The following is a 13,424-nucleotide window of genomic DNA, read 5'->3' as shown; positions in this document are numbered from 1 at the left end:
CTCATTTAGATGAAACTGTCCCTGCAGCTGACAGGACAAAGAAAACTGAGGAGTGGGTAGAGGAGAAGAAACACAGGAATACAGCAAAACAACCACGACTAAATTGTTTTGCAAAGATAAGCACATGACAGCTTTCTGAATATTTGAGACCAGTCATTAGGTTTTATTGTTTGCCATTCCCTTTTATTGACTTGCTGTGTTGTTTAATCTTGCACACCACCCATCAGGGAAGAAGGAGGTGTATACTTTTCATTTGAGATTGCTTTGTATCCAGGCAAACTCAGGGAACACTGTGAGTAAATTAGTCATCAGTAATAACTCACTGAAGAATTGTCAGAGTAGTTGTTCAGTATTCAGTAGTTGTTTCCGTGTGCATATCAAGTGACATAAAAGACAAATAGCAAAAATAACATATCATAATTCATGTACATCAAAGTTCATGTGTAATGTCTCAACAACATCATATTAAAAACTTCAGTCCATATTTGAGTTGAAAGAGAAAACAAAATTTTTGAGGGGACGATAAAAAACATAACAAAAACAAATCCGCATGAGCATGGGCGGGACGGGACATAAAGCTGCATAGGGCAAAAGGAAACTAGAAAACTTAGTGGATGGGGAAGATTGTCCTGAGTATAATTGAAGAACAGCCCAAGGGGACGGCCCAAATGAGAAACTAGACAGTGAAATTTTTCAGGGCTAATGCATGAATGCAAAACACGGGACAAGCAGATCTTCTGTATTCGAAGTGAAAGCCCACCATCTGAGTCCCGATGACCAAGCTATTTACCCTATCTCTAAGGGAGACCCAGGCACCCTTTGAAGGAAACTCATTTCCACAGCTTATATCCACAACCCTTATTTGATCACTACCCAGAGTTCATGGCCATAGGTAAGGGATGTAATGTAAAATGACCTGTAAATTAAAAACTTGCTCAGCTCTTTCTTTACCGCAACAGACTGGTACAGTGTCTGTTCATTTTCCCCAAATCTGTGAATAAATCTCAGGCTCCACTTTCCCCAAACTTGTGAACAAAACTGTTGAGGGGACAACAAATTACTTATTTGATCACTACCAGAGTTCGTGGCCACAGTTGAATAGTTGTAATCTAAATTGACCTGTAAATTAAAAACTTAGCTCAGACTGTACAGTGCCTGTATCATTGCACATGTTTCCCAAATCCATCAGTGAATCTCATGCTCCACTTTCCCCAAACTCGTGAACAAGACCCTAAGATATTTAAAGTAAAGATGAAATCTTGAGGCCATCATAGTGGAGAACATCCACGAGCCTGGACAGACCAAGATATTATGTCCACACTTGCTCACTTTCTCAAACATCCTTGAGAGGATAAAGAGCTTGTCCAGTTTCACAGCCTGGATGAAAACCTCATTGTTCCTCCTGAATCAGAGGTTCAACTAAGAGATAAACCCTGCAGTGTCCTTCACAGTGTCATGATCCCTCAGCTCAGCTCCATTCAAATGTGAAGAAAAAGGCCTAAAATCCAGCCTTTGTGGTAATGTAAGATAGTCCTGTCACAGAGTTTAATGCATGTGCTTTTGGTGATAGTTATTCCTTCTTTAATCAAATAAGGGATCTAATCAAAATATAATCAAGAAGAAATCCACACTCTATCCAGCTGTTTTTGTCTGAGTGTCAGGCTTGAGCATCCAAATTTTTTCAGAATACTCCCTGATTATATTTACAAAGCATCTGCTGTTGCTCAGCTTACTATGTGCTTCAACTGGACTTGTGTTGGATTAGTTTTAGCAAGATTGTTGTCTGGGGGCTTTTTGCCCCCTGGTAGTGTCTGCCATGGCAAATTGGTACTGGGTGAGGGACCAGACAAAGAGCAATTCAGAAGACGACTATGAGAAGACCATCGAGGGGACTGTTCACCCTACTCGAGATAGGGTTACCGGGTGCAGCCCGGGGAGGGTGCCCTAGGGTGAGCGTCTGGTGGTCGGGCCTTAGTCCATGCGGTCTGGCTGGGTGTGGGAGTAGTTCGGAGAGGCTATGGAAAAAGACTTTTGGACTGCCTCAAAGAGATTCTGGCAAACCGTCAGGAGACTCAGGATACACATACAAGGTCCTAAATTATCAGGCCGCATTTTATCTTAATGACCTTATAGTACCGAATCACTCCATTAGGGCACTTTGCTCTCGCACTGGAGGCTTACTTGTTGTTCCTAGAGTATTTAAAAATAGAATGGGAGGCAGAGCCTTCAGTTTTCAGGCCCCTCTTCTGTGGAACCAGCTTCCAGTTTGGATTTGGGAGATAGACACTATCTCTACTTTTAAGATTAGGCTTAAAACTTACCTTTTTTAAAAAAATCATATACAGTGGGGCAAAAATTTATTTAGTCAGCCACCGATTGTGCAAGTTGCCCCACCTAAAATGATGACAGAGGTCAGTAATTTGCACCAGAGGTACACTTCAACTGTGAGAGACAGAATGTGAAAAAAAAATCCATGAATCCGCATGGTAGGATTTGTAAAGAATTTATTCGTAAATCAGGGTGGAAAATAAGTATTTGGTCAATAACAAAAATACAACTCAATACTTTGTAACATAACCTTTGTTGGCAATAACAGAGGTCAAACGTTTACTATAGGTCTTTACCAGGTTTGCACACACAGTAGCTGGTATTTTTGGCCCATTCCTCCATGCAGATCTTCTAGGCCACTCCAGGACTTTCAAATGCTTCTCACGGAGCCACTCCTTTGTTGCCCGGGCGGTGTGTTTTGGATCATTGTCATGTTGGAAGACCCAGCCTCGTTTCATCTTCAAAGTTCTCACTGATGGAAGGAGGTTTTGGCTCAAAATCTCATGATACATGGCCCCATTCATTCTGTCCTTAACACGGATCAGTCGTCCTGTCCCCTTGGCAGAAAAACAGCCCCATAGCATGATGTTTCCACCCCCATGCTTCACAGTAGGTATGGTGTTCTTGGGATGCAACTCAGTATTCTTCCTCCTCCAAACACGACGAGTTGAGTTTATACCAAAAAGTTCTACTTTGGTTTCATCTGACCACATGACATTCTCCCAATCCTCTGCTGTATCATCCATGTGCTCTCTGGCAAACTTCAGACGGGCCTGGACATGCACTGGCTTCAGCAGCGGAACACGTCTGGCACTGCGGGATTTGATTCCCTGCCGTTGTAGTGTGTTACTGATGGTGACCTTTGTTACTTTGGTCCCAGCTCTCTGCAGGTCATTCACCAGGTCCCCCCGTGTGGTTCTGGGATCTTTGCTCACCGTTCTCATGATCATTTTGACCCCACGGGATGAGATCTTGCGTGGAGCCCCAGATCGAGGGAGATTATCAGTGGTCTTGTATGTCTTCCATTTTCTGATGATTGCTCCCACAGTTGATTTTTTCACACCAAGCTGCTTGCCTATTGTAGATTCACTCTTCCCAGTCTGGTGCAGGTCTACAATACTTTTCCTGGTGTCCTTCGAAAGCTCTTTGGTCTTGGCCATGGCGGAGTTTGGAGTCTGACTGTTTGAGGCTGTGGACAGGTGTCTTTTATACAGATGATGAGTTCAAACAGGTGCCATTCATACAGGTAACGAGTGGGGGACAGAAAAGCTTCTTACAGAAGACGTTACAGGTCTGTGAGAGCCAGAGATTTTCCTTGTTTGAGGTGACCAAATACTTATTTTCCTCCCTGATTTACGAATAAATTCTTTACAAATCCTACCATGTGAATTCATGGATTTTTTTTTCACATTCTGTCTCTCACAGTTGAAGTGTACCTCTGGTGCAAATTACTGACCTCTGTCATCATTTTAAGTGGGGGAACTTGCACAATCGGTGGCTGACTAAATACTTTTTTGCCCCACTGTAGTTAAGGCTGGATCAGGTGACCCTGAATCCTCCCTTAGTTATGCTGCAATAGGTGTAGACTGCTGGGGGGTTTCCATGATGCATTTAGTACTTACTTTTCAGTCACTTTTCTCAATCAGCATGTATTAATAGACCTCTCTACTGATTCAGTAAGAGTACTAGATGCTACAGTTCCTGATAATGCTTTGCTTTAAATGGGGAGAATCTTGAAGGATGGCTGTTATGAGGAAAAGCAACCCAGAAACTTTGTCAGCAGCACACATCGTTGTGTGCCTCAACTGTCGGTCTTTTACCCAAGCTAATCTGCCATTTTTTTCTTCTTAGGTTGGGTTTATGGATTAAAGATCTGATCTAAATTATCATATTAAAAATTGGGACACTTAGTCAGTGGTGGACCTTGGATTCATTGGGTGTTTTGGTCATTATCCCTACACCCTCATCCAAGGAGCCCTGCCAGGGTTGGTCAGGCCCGGAGTGTGTCACTGGTTTATGTTAAATTGTTATCGCTCTTTTTCTTTCTACTGTTTATTTTCTTCTTTTAATTCACTGCAACTGAGAAATAATACTTACCTCTTTAGCATTTACGGAGCCACCATACATACTATGACCATAGCTACTGAACGACACAGGAAGTCATTCCTGCCCATGGCCATCTCCCTGTACAACTCCTCCATCTAATACACTGTAAACACTGCAATAGTTACACCCTTTTTGTGGATGCTCTTTTCTACTCCGTAATATTCATTTCAGTATTCTTGATATTTATTTATAAGCACCTCTGTAAATTCTTGATATTCATATTTGATTGATTTGTATATATTAGTGCTATTTCTTAACCCTTTAAGACCTACCATAGAACCAAGTCTGCCAAAGCTTATCTTTATATTTTTACATGCTGTAGTGCCATTTTTGGGAACATTTGCTATACATCAATACAACCATTATAGCCCAAACTTTAATAATATGTATTCATTAAGTGCATAATAACTACACAAATTGCAAAAAAGTGCAATAAACTACAAAAAAAATTGAAAATCGTTTTTGTTTTGTTTTTTACATATATTTCTAGTTAGAAAAATTTAAGAGGTTTATCCCTCAAAACTGTAAGTACAAAAAAGTTGCACAAAATAGTTTGCAACAACAGGAAATTTATTTTGAGTTTCTTCACAGTTTTACTTTTGAGATACACCAATTTTTATATACTGCAGGAAAAACGAAAATAAATACTACAATGCAAATTTGCAAAACAAACAAACAAACAAAAAAACAGCATGTGCATTTCCAGCAGTGCAACTTGAGTTCTAAGCATCCCAGAAACTATACAGAAAAGCATAAAGTCAAACATGACTTTTAAAAACACCAGTATAGGATTATAAGACCCTGAAGGTAAAAAACTAAATTTTGCACAAAAATGACATCACTTCCAGTTTCGGGCAGGTAATGGCGGACATGCGATAGTTCGCGCTGACGTATATTCCAACGTTTGAAGTGTTATGAACAGCTGGTCAGATTAGCAAAGCATGTTTCTGAAATATTATGTTTTTGTTGCTGTGCTTTTTATGCAATTTTTGCAAAGCTATATGTGGAAGGAAACTGTGACCTAGGACAAGCTGATGACATAAGATGTAAGTACAACTCCTCTGGTTTCATATGCAAAAAAAATTATTGCGCTAGCTCACGTGGTTGCAGTTCTACAGGGATTTAAAAATAGTTGCGCAAAACGGAGTGTGCCCGCTCTGACTGGTTTTAAAGGGTTAAATTTGTAAAATCTGTAACATATTGTATTGTTTAAATAGTTTAGTCTGTTACTGTTATTGTCTTGGAGCAATTGCATCGGACATAATTACCTTAGGAATTAATAAAATATTCTGATTCTTAGACCTAGACTTAGAGCATTTATTGTCATTGTGCAGTTTCTTGCGCAGTGAAATTGGGTAGCTGGACCACAAAGGTGCAAAAGTAAAGAAAACAATATACAACAAGGGGGAAAAAAGCAATATATATGTATACATTTATGTGAGTAAACTATATACATGGTGTATGTGTAGAAACATTGAAACAGAAACATTGTGGGGCCATATACAAGGGCTGTTATATAATATAATATAATATAATATAATATAATAAATAAATAAATAAGGGTGGAGGGGCTAAGGTCATTTAGGGTGGGGATGGTAATTCCACCGAGACCAAAAATATTGCACATGGGCCAAAAATATTGCACAGAACAATGAAAGACTGAGATACTGAACATGGGATGGCAGCAACATAGTTGATCAATAGCAGAATGGTTGTATGGGAGAAGTCTGTTCACATTCTTAGTTTGCATTACGAGTTCTGACAGCCCACGGGAAGAAGCTGAAGATGATGTTGCAGGGGTGCATGGGGGTGCAGTCATTAGTGTAGATGGTGTGTAGGAGTGGACTCAGCACACATCCCTGTAGTGAGCCAGTGCTGAGTGACAGGGTGGATGATCTCTGGTTGCCAACCATGACTGATTGTGAACAGTCTGTGGGAAAGTTCCATACACATATGGGGGGGGGGAGAGTCCAAGTTTACCAGCTTGGCTATAAGAATGTCTGGGATGATGGTATTGAAGGCCGAGCTGAAGTCAATGAAGAGCATCCTTACTGATGTCCCAGGATTCTCCAGGTGATGGAAAGCGGAGTGGAGGGCAGGGACAGTGGCATGTGACAGGGAGAGGTTGAATAGTCTGGTGAACTGAGGAGGCAGCTGGACAGCGCAGGCTTTGAGCACTCTACCAGGTATTCCGTCAGGGCCAGCAGCTTTCCTTTGATTAACTGCGCTGAACACATTGCGAACCTGGTGTTCTTGGAGGCTAAATGTGTGAGGGCTGTGCTCAGAGGAGGCTGTGGGCAGGGTGGTGTGCATGGTGGGGGTGACTGCAGCTTTCTCGAAGCAGGCAAAGGAGTGGTTAAGTTCCTCTGCTAATGAGATGTCCATGTTATCTGTGTTTTTCCCATTGCACTTGTAATTGGTGATGTGTTTCAGGCCCTCTCATACCTTTCTGGAGTTGTTATCAGAGAGGTGATCTGATAGCTTGTTTGAGAAGTCCAGTTTTGCTGCTCTGATGCCTTTTTTAAGGTCTGCTCTTGCTCTGCTGTACATGTCCTGGCCCCCAGATTTGTATGGCGAGCTGCGTGCCTTTAACAATGCCTGAACCGTACTTGTCATCCAGAGTTTACGGTTGGGGTAGACCTTTTCCGTGGTGACAGTGTCCATGCAGTGCGTGATGTAACCCAGATGTGTGAGTCTCTAGGCCATCATGTTCAAAGACACTCCACTCTGTGAGGGCAAAAGAGTCCTGCAATTGAGCACGAGCTTCCTCAGAAAAGGTGCTAATGGTTCTGATGGTGGGCTTTGTTCTTTTCCTGAGTGGTGTGTATGCCAGGACGATGAGCAGAGAGAGGTGGTCGGACATACTCAGGTGGGGGAGGGGAAAAGATCTGAAGGCTTGCTTAATATTTGAGTAAACATGGTCCAAGGTGTTATTCCCTCTCGTAGGGCATTTCACATGTCGAACAAATTTAGGCACAGTTCTTAAGCATGCTTTGTTGAAATCCCCTGCAATGATACTCCCTCTGGATATTCCCATTTCTTTTTGGAGATTGTGTCGTGCAGGTAGGCAAGGGCTGAGCTAGCTTTAGCGTCTGGTGGTAAGTGGACTGCTGTTATTAGGACTGCAGGCAGTTCTCTGGGCAAGTAGAAGGGTCTGCACATGACAGACATTGCCTCTATGCCTGGGGAGCAGACTGTGGTGATGATCTTAGTGTTTGTGCACCAGTTGTTATGTGTGTAAATGCACAATCCTCCTCCTTGGCTTTTCCCCGCTGTAGTCTTTCTGTCACTGCGGTGCATTGTGTGACCTGATAGCTGCATCGAGGCGTCGGGGATTCCCTATCGTAGCCATGTCTCTGTGACAACCAGGACACAACAATTGCGTAGAAGTTGCTGTGCTGTGAGAAGTAGGTTCAGTTCGTCTATTTTTTTGATGACCAACCGTGCGTTGGTCAGGAAGATGCTCGGGAGCTGTAGTTTGAAAGGCTGCTTCTTTATCGTAGCTAGCAGTCCCGTCCGGCACTCCTGCTTTTGTTTGCGTTCCTTCCGCCACATGCATTTCTTGGCAGACCCAATAAGAATCCACAGAGCACCGAATTTTCTCACTATCTCCAGGAGTATGTTGTGCATCCTCTGATAATCACTGGTAATGGGGATCTGGCTGTTGCATCGAATGTTGCATAATTCCAGATGGCGGTAGGTAAATTTGGCTTTACAGTAAGAAAAACAAAAGAAAAAGAAATGTGGAAAAAAGAAAAAGAAAAGCACCTAAGTGGAGAGCATAGAGCTGCTGCATCTGTGCGCGCCGCCATCTTGCACTACTCCCAGTTCTCAATGGGAGATAAACTCTGGATGACACGCTTCTTACAGTCTGTTTGGAGAGACCTTCTAGGTAACTGTTGGAGAGCCTTGTGTCTCTGGGAGCCTGGAATTGTCACTATAGTTAAGTATTGATTGTAGCACATTTTGAAATGGAAACCTGTATTTGTCATGATCCTGGGTCCTTTTGACCCAGCGTTTTGGGTTTTCTCTTCGTGATTTTGGTTCTGTTCTTCCTCTGGTTAGTGTTTACTCTGTTCTGTGCCCGTATGTTCCTGTATCTAGTCCGCGTTTCTTAGTTTGTGTCCTTTCATGTGTAAGTTCCTGTTTTATTGTGAAGGTCTGTGTCTTATGTGAGTGTTTTCATTTTGCCTCCCTAGTCTCGTCATGTTAATCACTCCCAGCTGTGTTCCCACCTGTATGTAATCTCCCTGTGTTCTCTGAGTGTATTTAAGTTGTGTCTTCTGTCATAGTAATTGCTGGTTCGTCTGTGTTGTTTCCCCTCGGTCTCCCTGCGTCTCTCCGTATGTATTTCCCCGGACCTCCCTGCATCTTCGTTTCTGGTTTGTCTTATTAGTTTACCCAGTTTAGGTTTCTAGTTTCGTGTTTTGCCACCCTTGCTGTTCGTATTGACCCACTATTATAAATAAACACTCACCTGCACCAGAACTGCCGCCCTTTTGCCCCGCAAACCGTGACAGTATTAGTTGTTTTCTTGAAATGATCAGCATGAATTTGATCATGATCAGTTCAAGACAGACCAAATATGCAAAAATATATATTAGAACTGCTAAATGAATTCAAGTTGAAAGCGTAGTTTATTAAAAGAGTTTCAATTATATTTAATTTCCGTAATAGGTAAATTTTACAGTGCAGTGTAACAAAGTCAATGCTTCTCTTTGAAAAGTCTGGTTGTTTTGTATGTAAACTGCATTTTAAAAGAACAACAACAAAAAAACCGACTAAATAACTGTCTTTAATATTTAACATTTGTTCATTTTAATTGTTTATTTAATTTTCGGTCAATAGAGTGCAAATAATTTTTTTTTTTGACTTGAACTGAAAATTTTATGACACAATCCCACGGCCCATAACAGCTTTCTTTGTGTTCATCTCTGGTCTCAACAGGATTATGTAACATTTGGGTCCAAACAGTGTGATCAAGAGTCCAAAACTTGAAGCAAGAATGGCAAACACCTCCACTGCATCTGCAAGATTTCCTGGTGAGCTGATATAAGCAGGAACAAAGGCCACCCACACAGCACAGAAGATCAGCATGCTGAATGTGATGAGCTTGGCCTCATTAAAACTATCAGGGAGATTCCTCACCAGGAATGCAATTAGAAAACTGAGGAAAGCCAGTATGCCAATATAGCCCAATAACACTGCAAAACCAACAGTGGACCCAACTGAACACTCATACACTATCTTGTCATTGTGGTATTGGGTGTTTTTATGTGGAGTTGGAGAGGAAGAGACAAGCCAGGTAGTGCAGATGGCTGCCTGAATAGATGTAAGAAACAGAACTGTTCCTCTCTGCTGCATTGCACCAAACCACTTCAGACTGGCTCCCCCTCCTGGCTTGGAGGCTTTGAACACAGCCAGAACTACCATGGTTTTTACCAGGATACATGAGACACACAGCACAAAGCTGATCCCAAATGCTGCATGCCTGAGTTGGCATGTCCACATCCTGGGTCGTCCAATGAACAAAAGTGAACACAGGAAACACAACTTAAGTGACATTAATAGCTGGAAACTAAGTTCTGAATTGTTGGCACGTACTATAGGTGTTCTGCGATGGCAGATAAAGATCCCCAGAACAACAGCACATATAAATGTTCCCAGTAAGGAGATTGCTGTCAAACAAATACCCAAAGGGTCATGATAAGAGAGAAACTCTGTTTTCCTAAGAACACAGTGGTCACGCTGTGGGTTTGACCAAAAATCCTCTGGACAACTGGTGCACTCCAAGGAGTCTGACAAAGAAGGGTTGATGGTGAAATGCATACTATATTTCACAGAAATTAAATCAAATATGTCATACAGAAAGACAAAGACCTACTGCTCTTGTTAGTGATCTTTCCCTCAGAACAGGGGATGCAGTCAAAACAGCATTCGGGCTCTCTCTTCCTTCTCACCATGTGGGTACCAGGAGGACAACTCTCACTGCATACTGATTGAGGTGGCTATTGGACATAAAAAAATAAAGATTTATTGCCTGCTACAATTCTATATACTGTAAATGTCATAAAAGGTAGTTGTGAAATAAAAACATATCTAACCTTTTTGGATTCAAAGTTCCAGAAGATTTTGCCTTCATCAAGTGTGAGTTCTTCACCTTTTAAAGCTGTCCTTTTAACCTCACCCACTTTCTGAATTTTAGTGCTTCCATCAGGGAGCCACAACGCATTAATAACATCATAAATTGGTACCACATCACCATTCTCGTCAAATGATACTTGATCGCCAAATGGAGTGGTGAAGTTCACTCTTTCCATGTAATAAACAAGCTGTTTAAAAGGAATGTATAATAAGTAAATTATTTTTTGCTCCAAAACTAATTATAGAACCAATGATTTATTCATAGATGGAGTGTAAAATGATATCACATCTGCCATGGCTCCAGTAACTTTACAGTGCAAACAGTGGCAATTTTTCAGTTCAGTAATCAAATATAATATTATATCTATGGTACCTACATATATAAAGTCATTTATATCTAAGTCTCAATCAACCAAGGCACATTACTAATAATCCTGTATAAAAGTTAATGACCTCCATGACTTAAATGACTACTTTTGCTCACAAGTATGGCAAATCCCTTTTCAGAAATTCTGAAAGCATGCAAAAACAATGTGTTCAAAGGTGGAGTGTACAATGATAACACACCTGCCATGGCTCCAGTGACTGCAAAGAGGCACAGCTGTTCCCACTGAAAGGCCCTCTTCCTGGCTTGCACCGCAGCATGTCATCAAGGGAATATGCCAGTGCATAAACAGCTTTGTACACATTATACTCAGTTCGTAGGTTGGAAATGTCCAAGTACTCATTGTCCACATTTCCTAGATCTTCCTGTCCAGTGCATTGTGCACCTCCACCTTCCAGCCAGCCTGCTGGAGCTGGAGCAAATCTGCACTGAAATGTAAATTCCCAAAACTGATTCACCTGAAATATTTTGAAAAATGTTTATTACACATTATGAAAATATATAATTGTTGTGACACACAGTAAAAATGTTCAAGTCTCACCAAGCTATTTCCGTAGCTACTGTTGTGATGTAGATCAGGATGTATTTGCAACAGAAAATCCCTGAGCCCTGGTATCTCTCCTTGACGAATGGTGATACCAAGTATACCACCCAGGTATGGCATAAAGTGAGGTGTTTGGAGCACAACAGATTCTGTCAAGGCCACGCTGGCTATCCACTGTAGACCTGTCACATTTTGCCTTACTACCTGTGAATTAAATTAGACCAAATCTATGAAGTAATACTGAGCCTCCAACTTCTTTACTGAAACAGTTTCTGAATTATTACATTTTTGTACTCATTTCTGTACTGACAATGATACGTAATATGTGTTTTACACAATATAATTATGAAGACCTCTGTAACTACTAATCATTAAAGTGTTTTAAAGTGAAACCTCATCTATAAGGTGTATTATGCGACTAGGATGTTCAAAGACAATGACAACTCGAGCTGTAGAGGTCTTCATCACATCAACAATCCTCCTGAGTTCATCTGTGTCTTTGTCCCAGGGCAAAACCTCAGTGTAGGCCAGGCAACCTTCACCAGACACACTCAGCTCAGACTGAAAGAATCTGGCTGCATGAAGTCCATAATCATCATCAGTGACGAGCAGACCTGCCCAAGTCCAGCCAAAATGCTTTAGAATCTGGATCATTGCACGTACCTAAGTGAATACAGATTAAAGTGTAAGTGCATTGAAAAGAAAAGAAAAACTTTAAATATAATTGCAATTTAGCTTTATTCTTTGACACAATACAGAAACAAAATAGAGCACAATTCTCAAAACTAAGTATATTATTATTTCTAATATTTTCATATCTGTCTGTGTTCTTCTTTTACACAGATATTGAAACATACTTTTGCGTTTCCATTTTAATTTTGATGACAAATTTTCACCTGGAAAGCATCACTTGGGATCGTTCTAAAGAAGGATGGATACTTTTGACGGTCACTCAGGCAGGAACATGTGGCATAATAACTCACCTGTGAAAGACACAGACTGTATATTCAGGAGCTATCCATGTAGAGATATCTTAACTTTGTCATCATGACTGCATTATTAGTATTAGTTTTGTTTTCATAAAATGGTTTTACATTTTTAATTAAATCAAATTAATCCAAGAAAACTGTTACATGGTCAAGCAGAAAACTTACCATAGGTACTCTGTACAAGCCTAAGACGTTGGAGATTGCAATAGAATTTGTAGAGGTCGAATCACCCACAACCCCTATGACTGGAGGATTTCCAACACATGTATCATCTACTACAATTTGATCCTCTTGACCACTGGCTAATGATAATGCTCCACGGAATCCAATTCCAAGTTCAAGGCAGTTATCATAAAGAGTGTATCCCAGAGTCACATTTGGTAGCAGGTTTGAGTTTCTATTGATCTCATCAATAGCAAATGCCATGGTCTGTGCGGACTTAAATCCTAGGACATACACACTAAGACAAGAAAATTTTAATTACTAATATATATAATACAACACAGGTTTTAAATTACAAGTAAACGAGTGCCTTTTGAAAAAGTTGCAAAAGTAGAAATATTATAAACAATTAAGGATACTGAATAACAATTAAAGACATATATTAAGAAAAAAATGAAAAAGAAGACGCATTGTTTAGTTATTTCAGATATAAAATACATATTTATACTGGCACTAAGTTTGACAGTTTTTTTATTCTATTTTTTTCCTGCTTTTTCACTGTCCTTGTTACCCATGGCAAGTAGGCTGTTGTGGCAGCGAGGTAAAAGACAGATCAGGAACACTTGAAAAGAAATGGACTTGAAACAGTCCACCCAGAACCACATCTCCAGTTTTGTGCATCTCATTTAGATGAAACTGTCCCTGCAGCTGACAGGACAAAGAAAACTGAGGAGTGGATAGAATAGAAAAAACATAGGAACACAGC

The 13,424-nt window shown here is 40.8% G+C and overlaps 1 protein-coding gene across 1 annotated transcript; it reads right to left on the bottom strand.

Annotated features, from left to right (window-relative positions):
• Window positions 1–9,321: 9,321 nt before the first annotated feature.
• Window positions 9,322–13,339, bottom strand: LOC146559934 (extracellular calcium-sensing receptor-like). Its single transcript, XM_085244380.1, has 9 exons — window positions 13,230–13,339; window positions 12,662–12,956; window positions 12,404–12,490; window positions 11,901–12,170; window positions 11,505–11,711; window positions 11,146–11,421; window positions 10,539–10,766; window positions 10,319–10,442; window positions 9,322–10,232 (listed from the first exon to the last, which is right to left on the bottom strand). Exons 1-9 carry the CDS (start codon window positions 13,337–13,339, stop codon window positions 9,322–9,324), a joined length of 2,508 nt encoding a protein of 835 aa, XP_085100506.1.
• Window positions 13,340–13,424: the final 85 nt, after the last annotated feature.

This window comes from Mchenga conophoros, linkage group LG14, assembly GCF_057382185.1.
Source record: "Mchenga conophoros isolate Kocher_MC1m ecotype Shallow Benthic linkage group LG14, M_conophoros_male_GT1.1, whole genome shotgun sequence".
Classification (NCBI taxonomy): Eukaryota; Metazoa; Chordata; class Actinopteri; order Cichliformes; family Cichlidae; genus Mchenga; species Mchenga conophoros.
The sequence above is the reverse complement of the archived record's forward strand: the minus strand, read 5'-3'. Positions and strand labels throughout refer to the sequence as shown.

Coding starts and splice junctions, on each gene's coding strand:
- LOC146559934 (XM_085244380.1), bottom strand. CDS start 13,339: ATGCACAAAACTGGAGATGTGGTTCTGGGTGGACTGTTTCAAGTCCAT. Junction 12,957..13,229: donor CAACAGCCTACTTGCCATGG/GTAACAAGGACA, acceptor TTCTTGTCTTAG/TGTGTATGTCCTAGGATTTA. Junction 10,443..10,538: donor GGAACTTTGAATCCAAAAAG/GTTAGATATGTT, acceptor TATGTCCAATAG/CCACCTCAATCAGTATGCAG.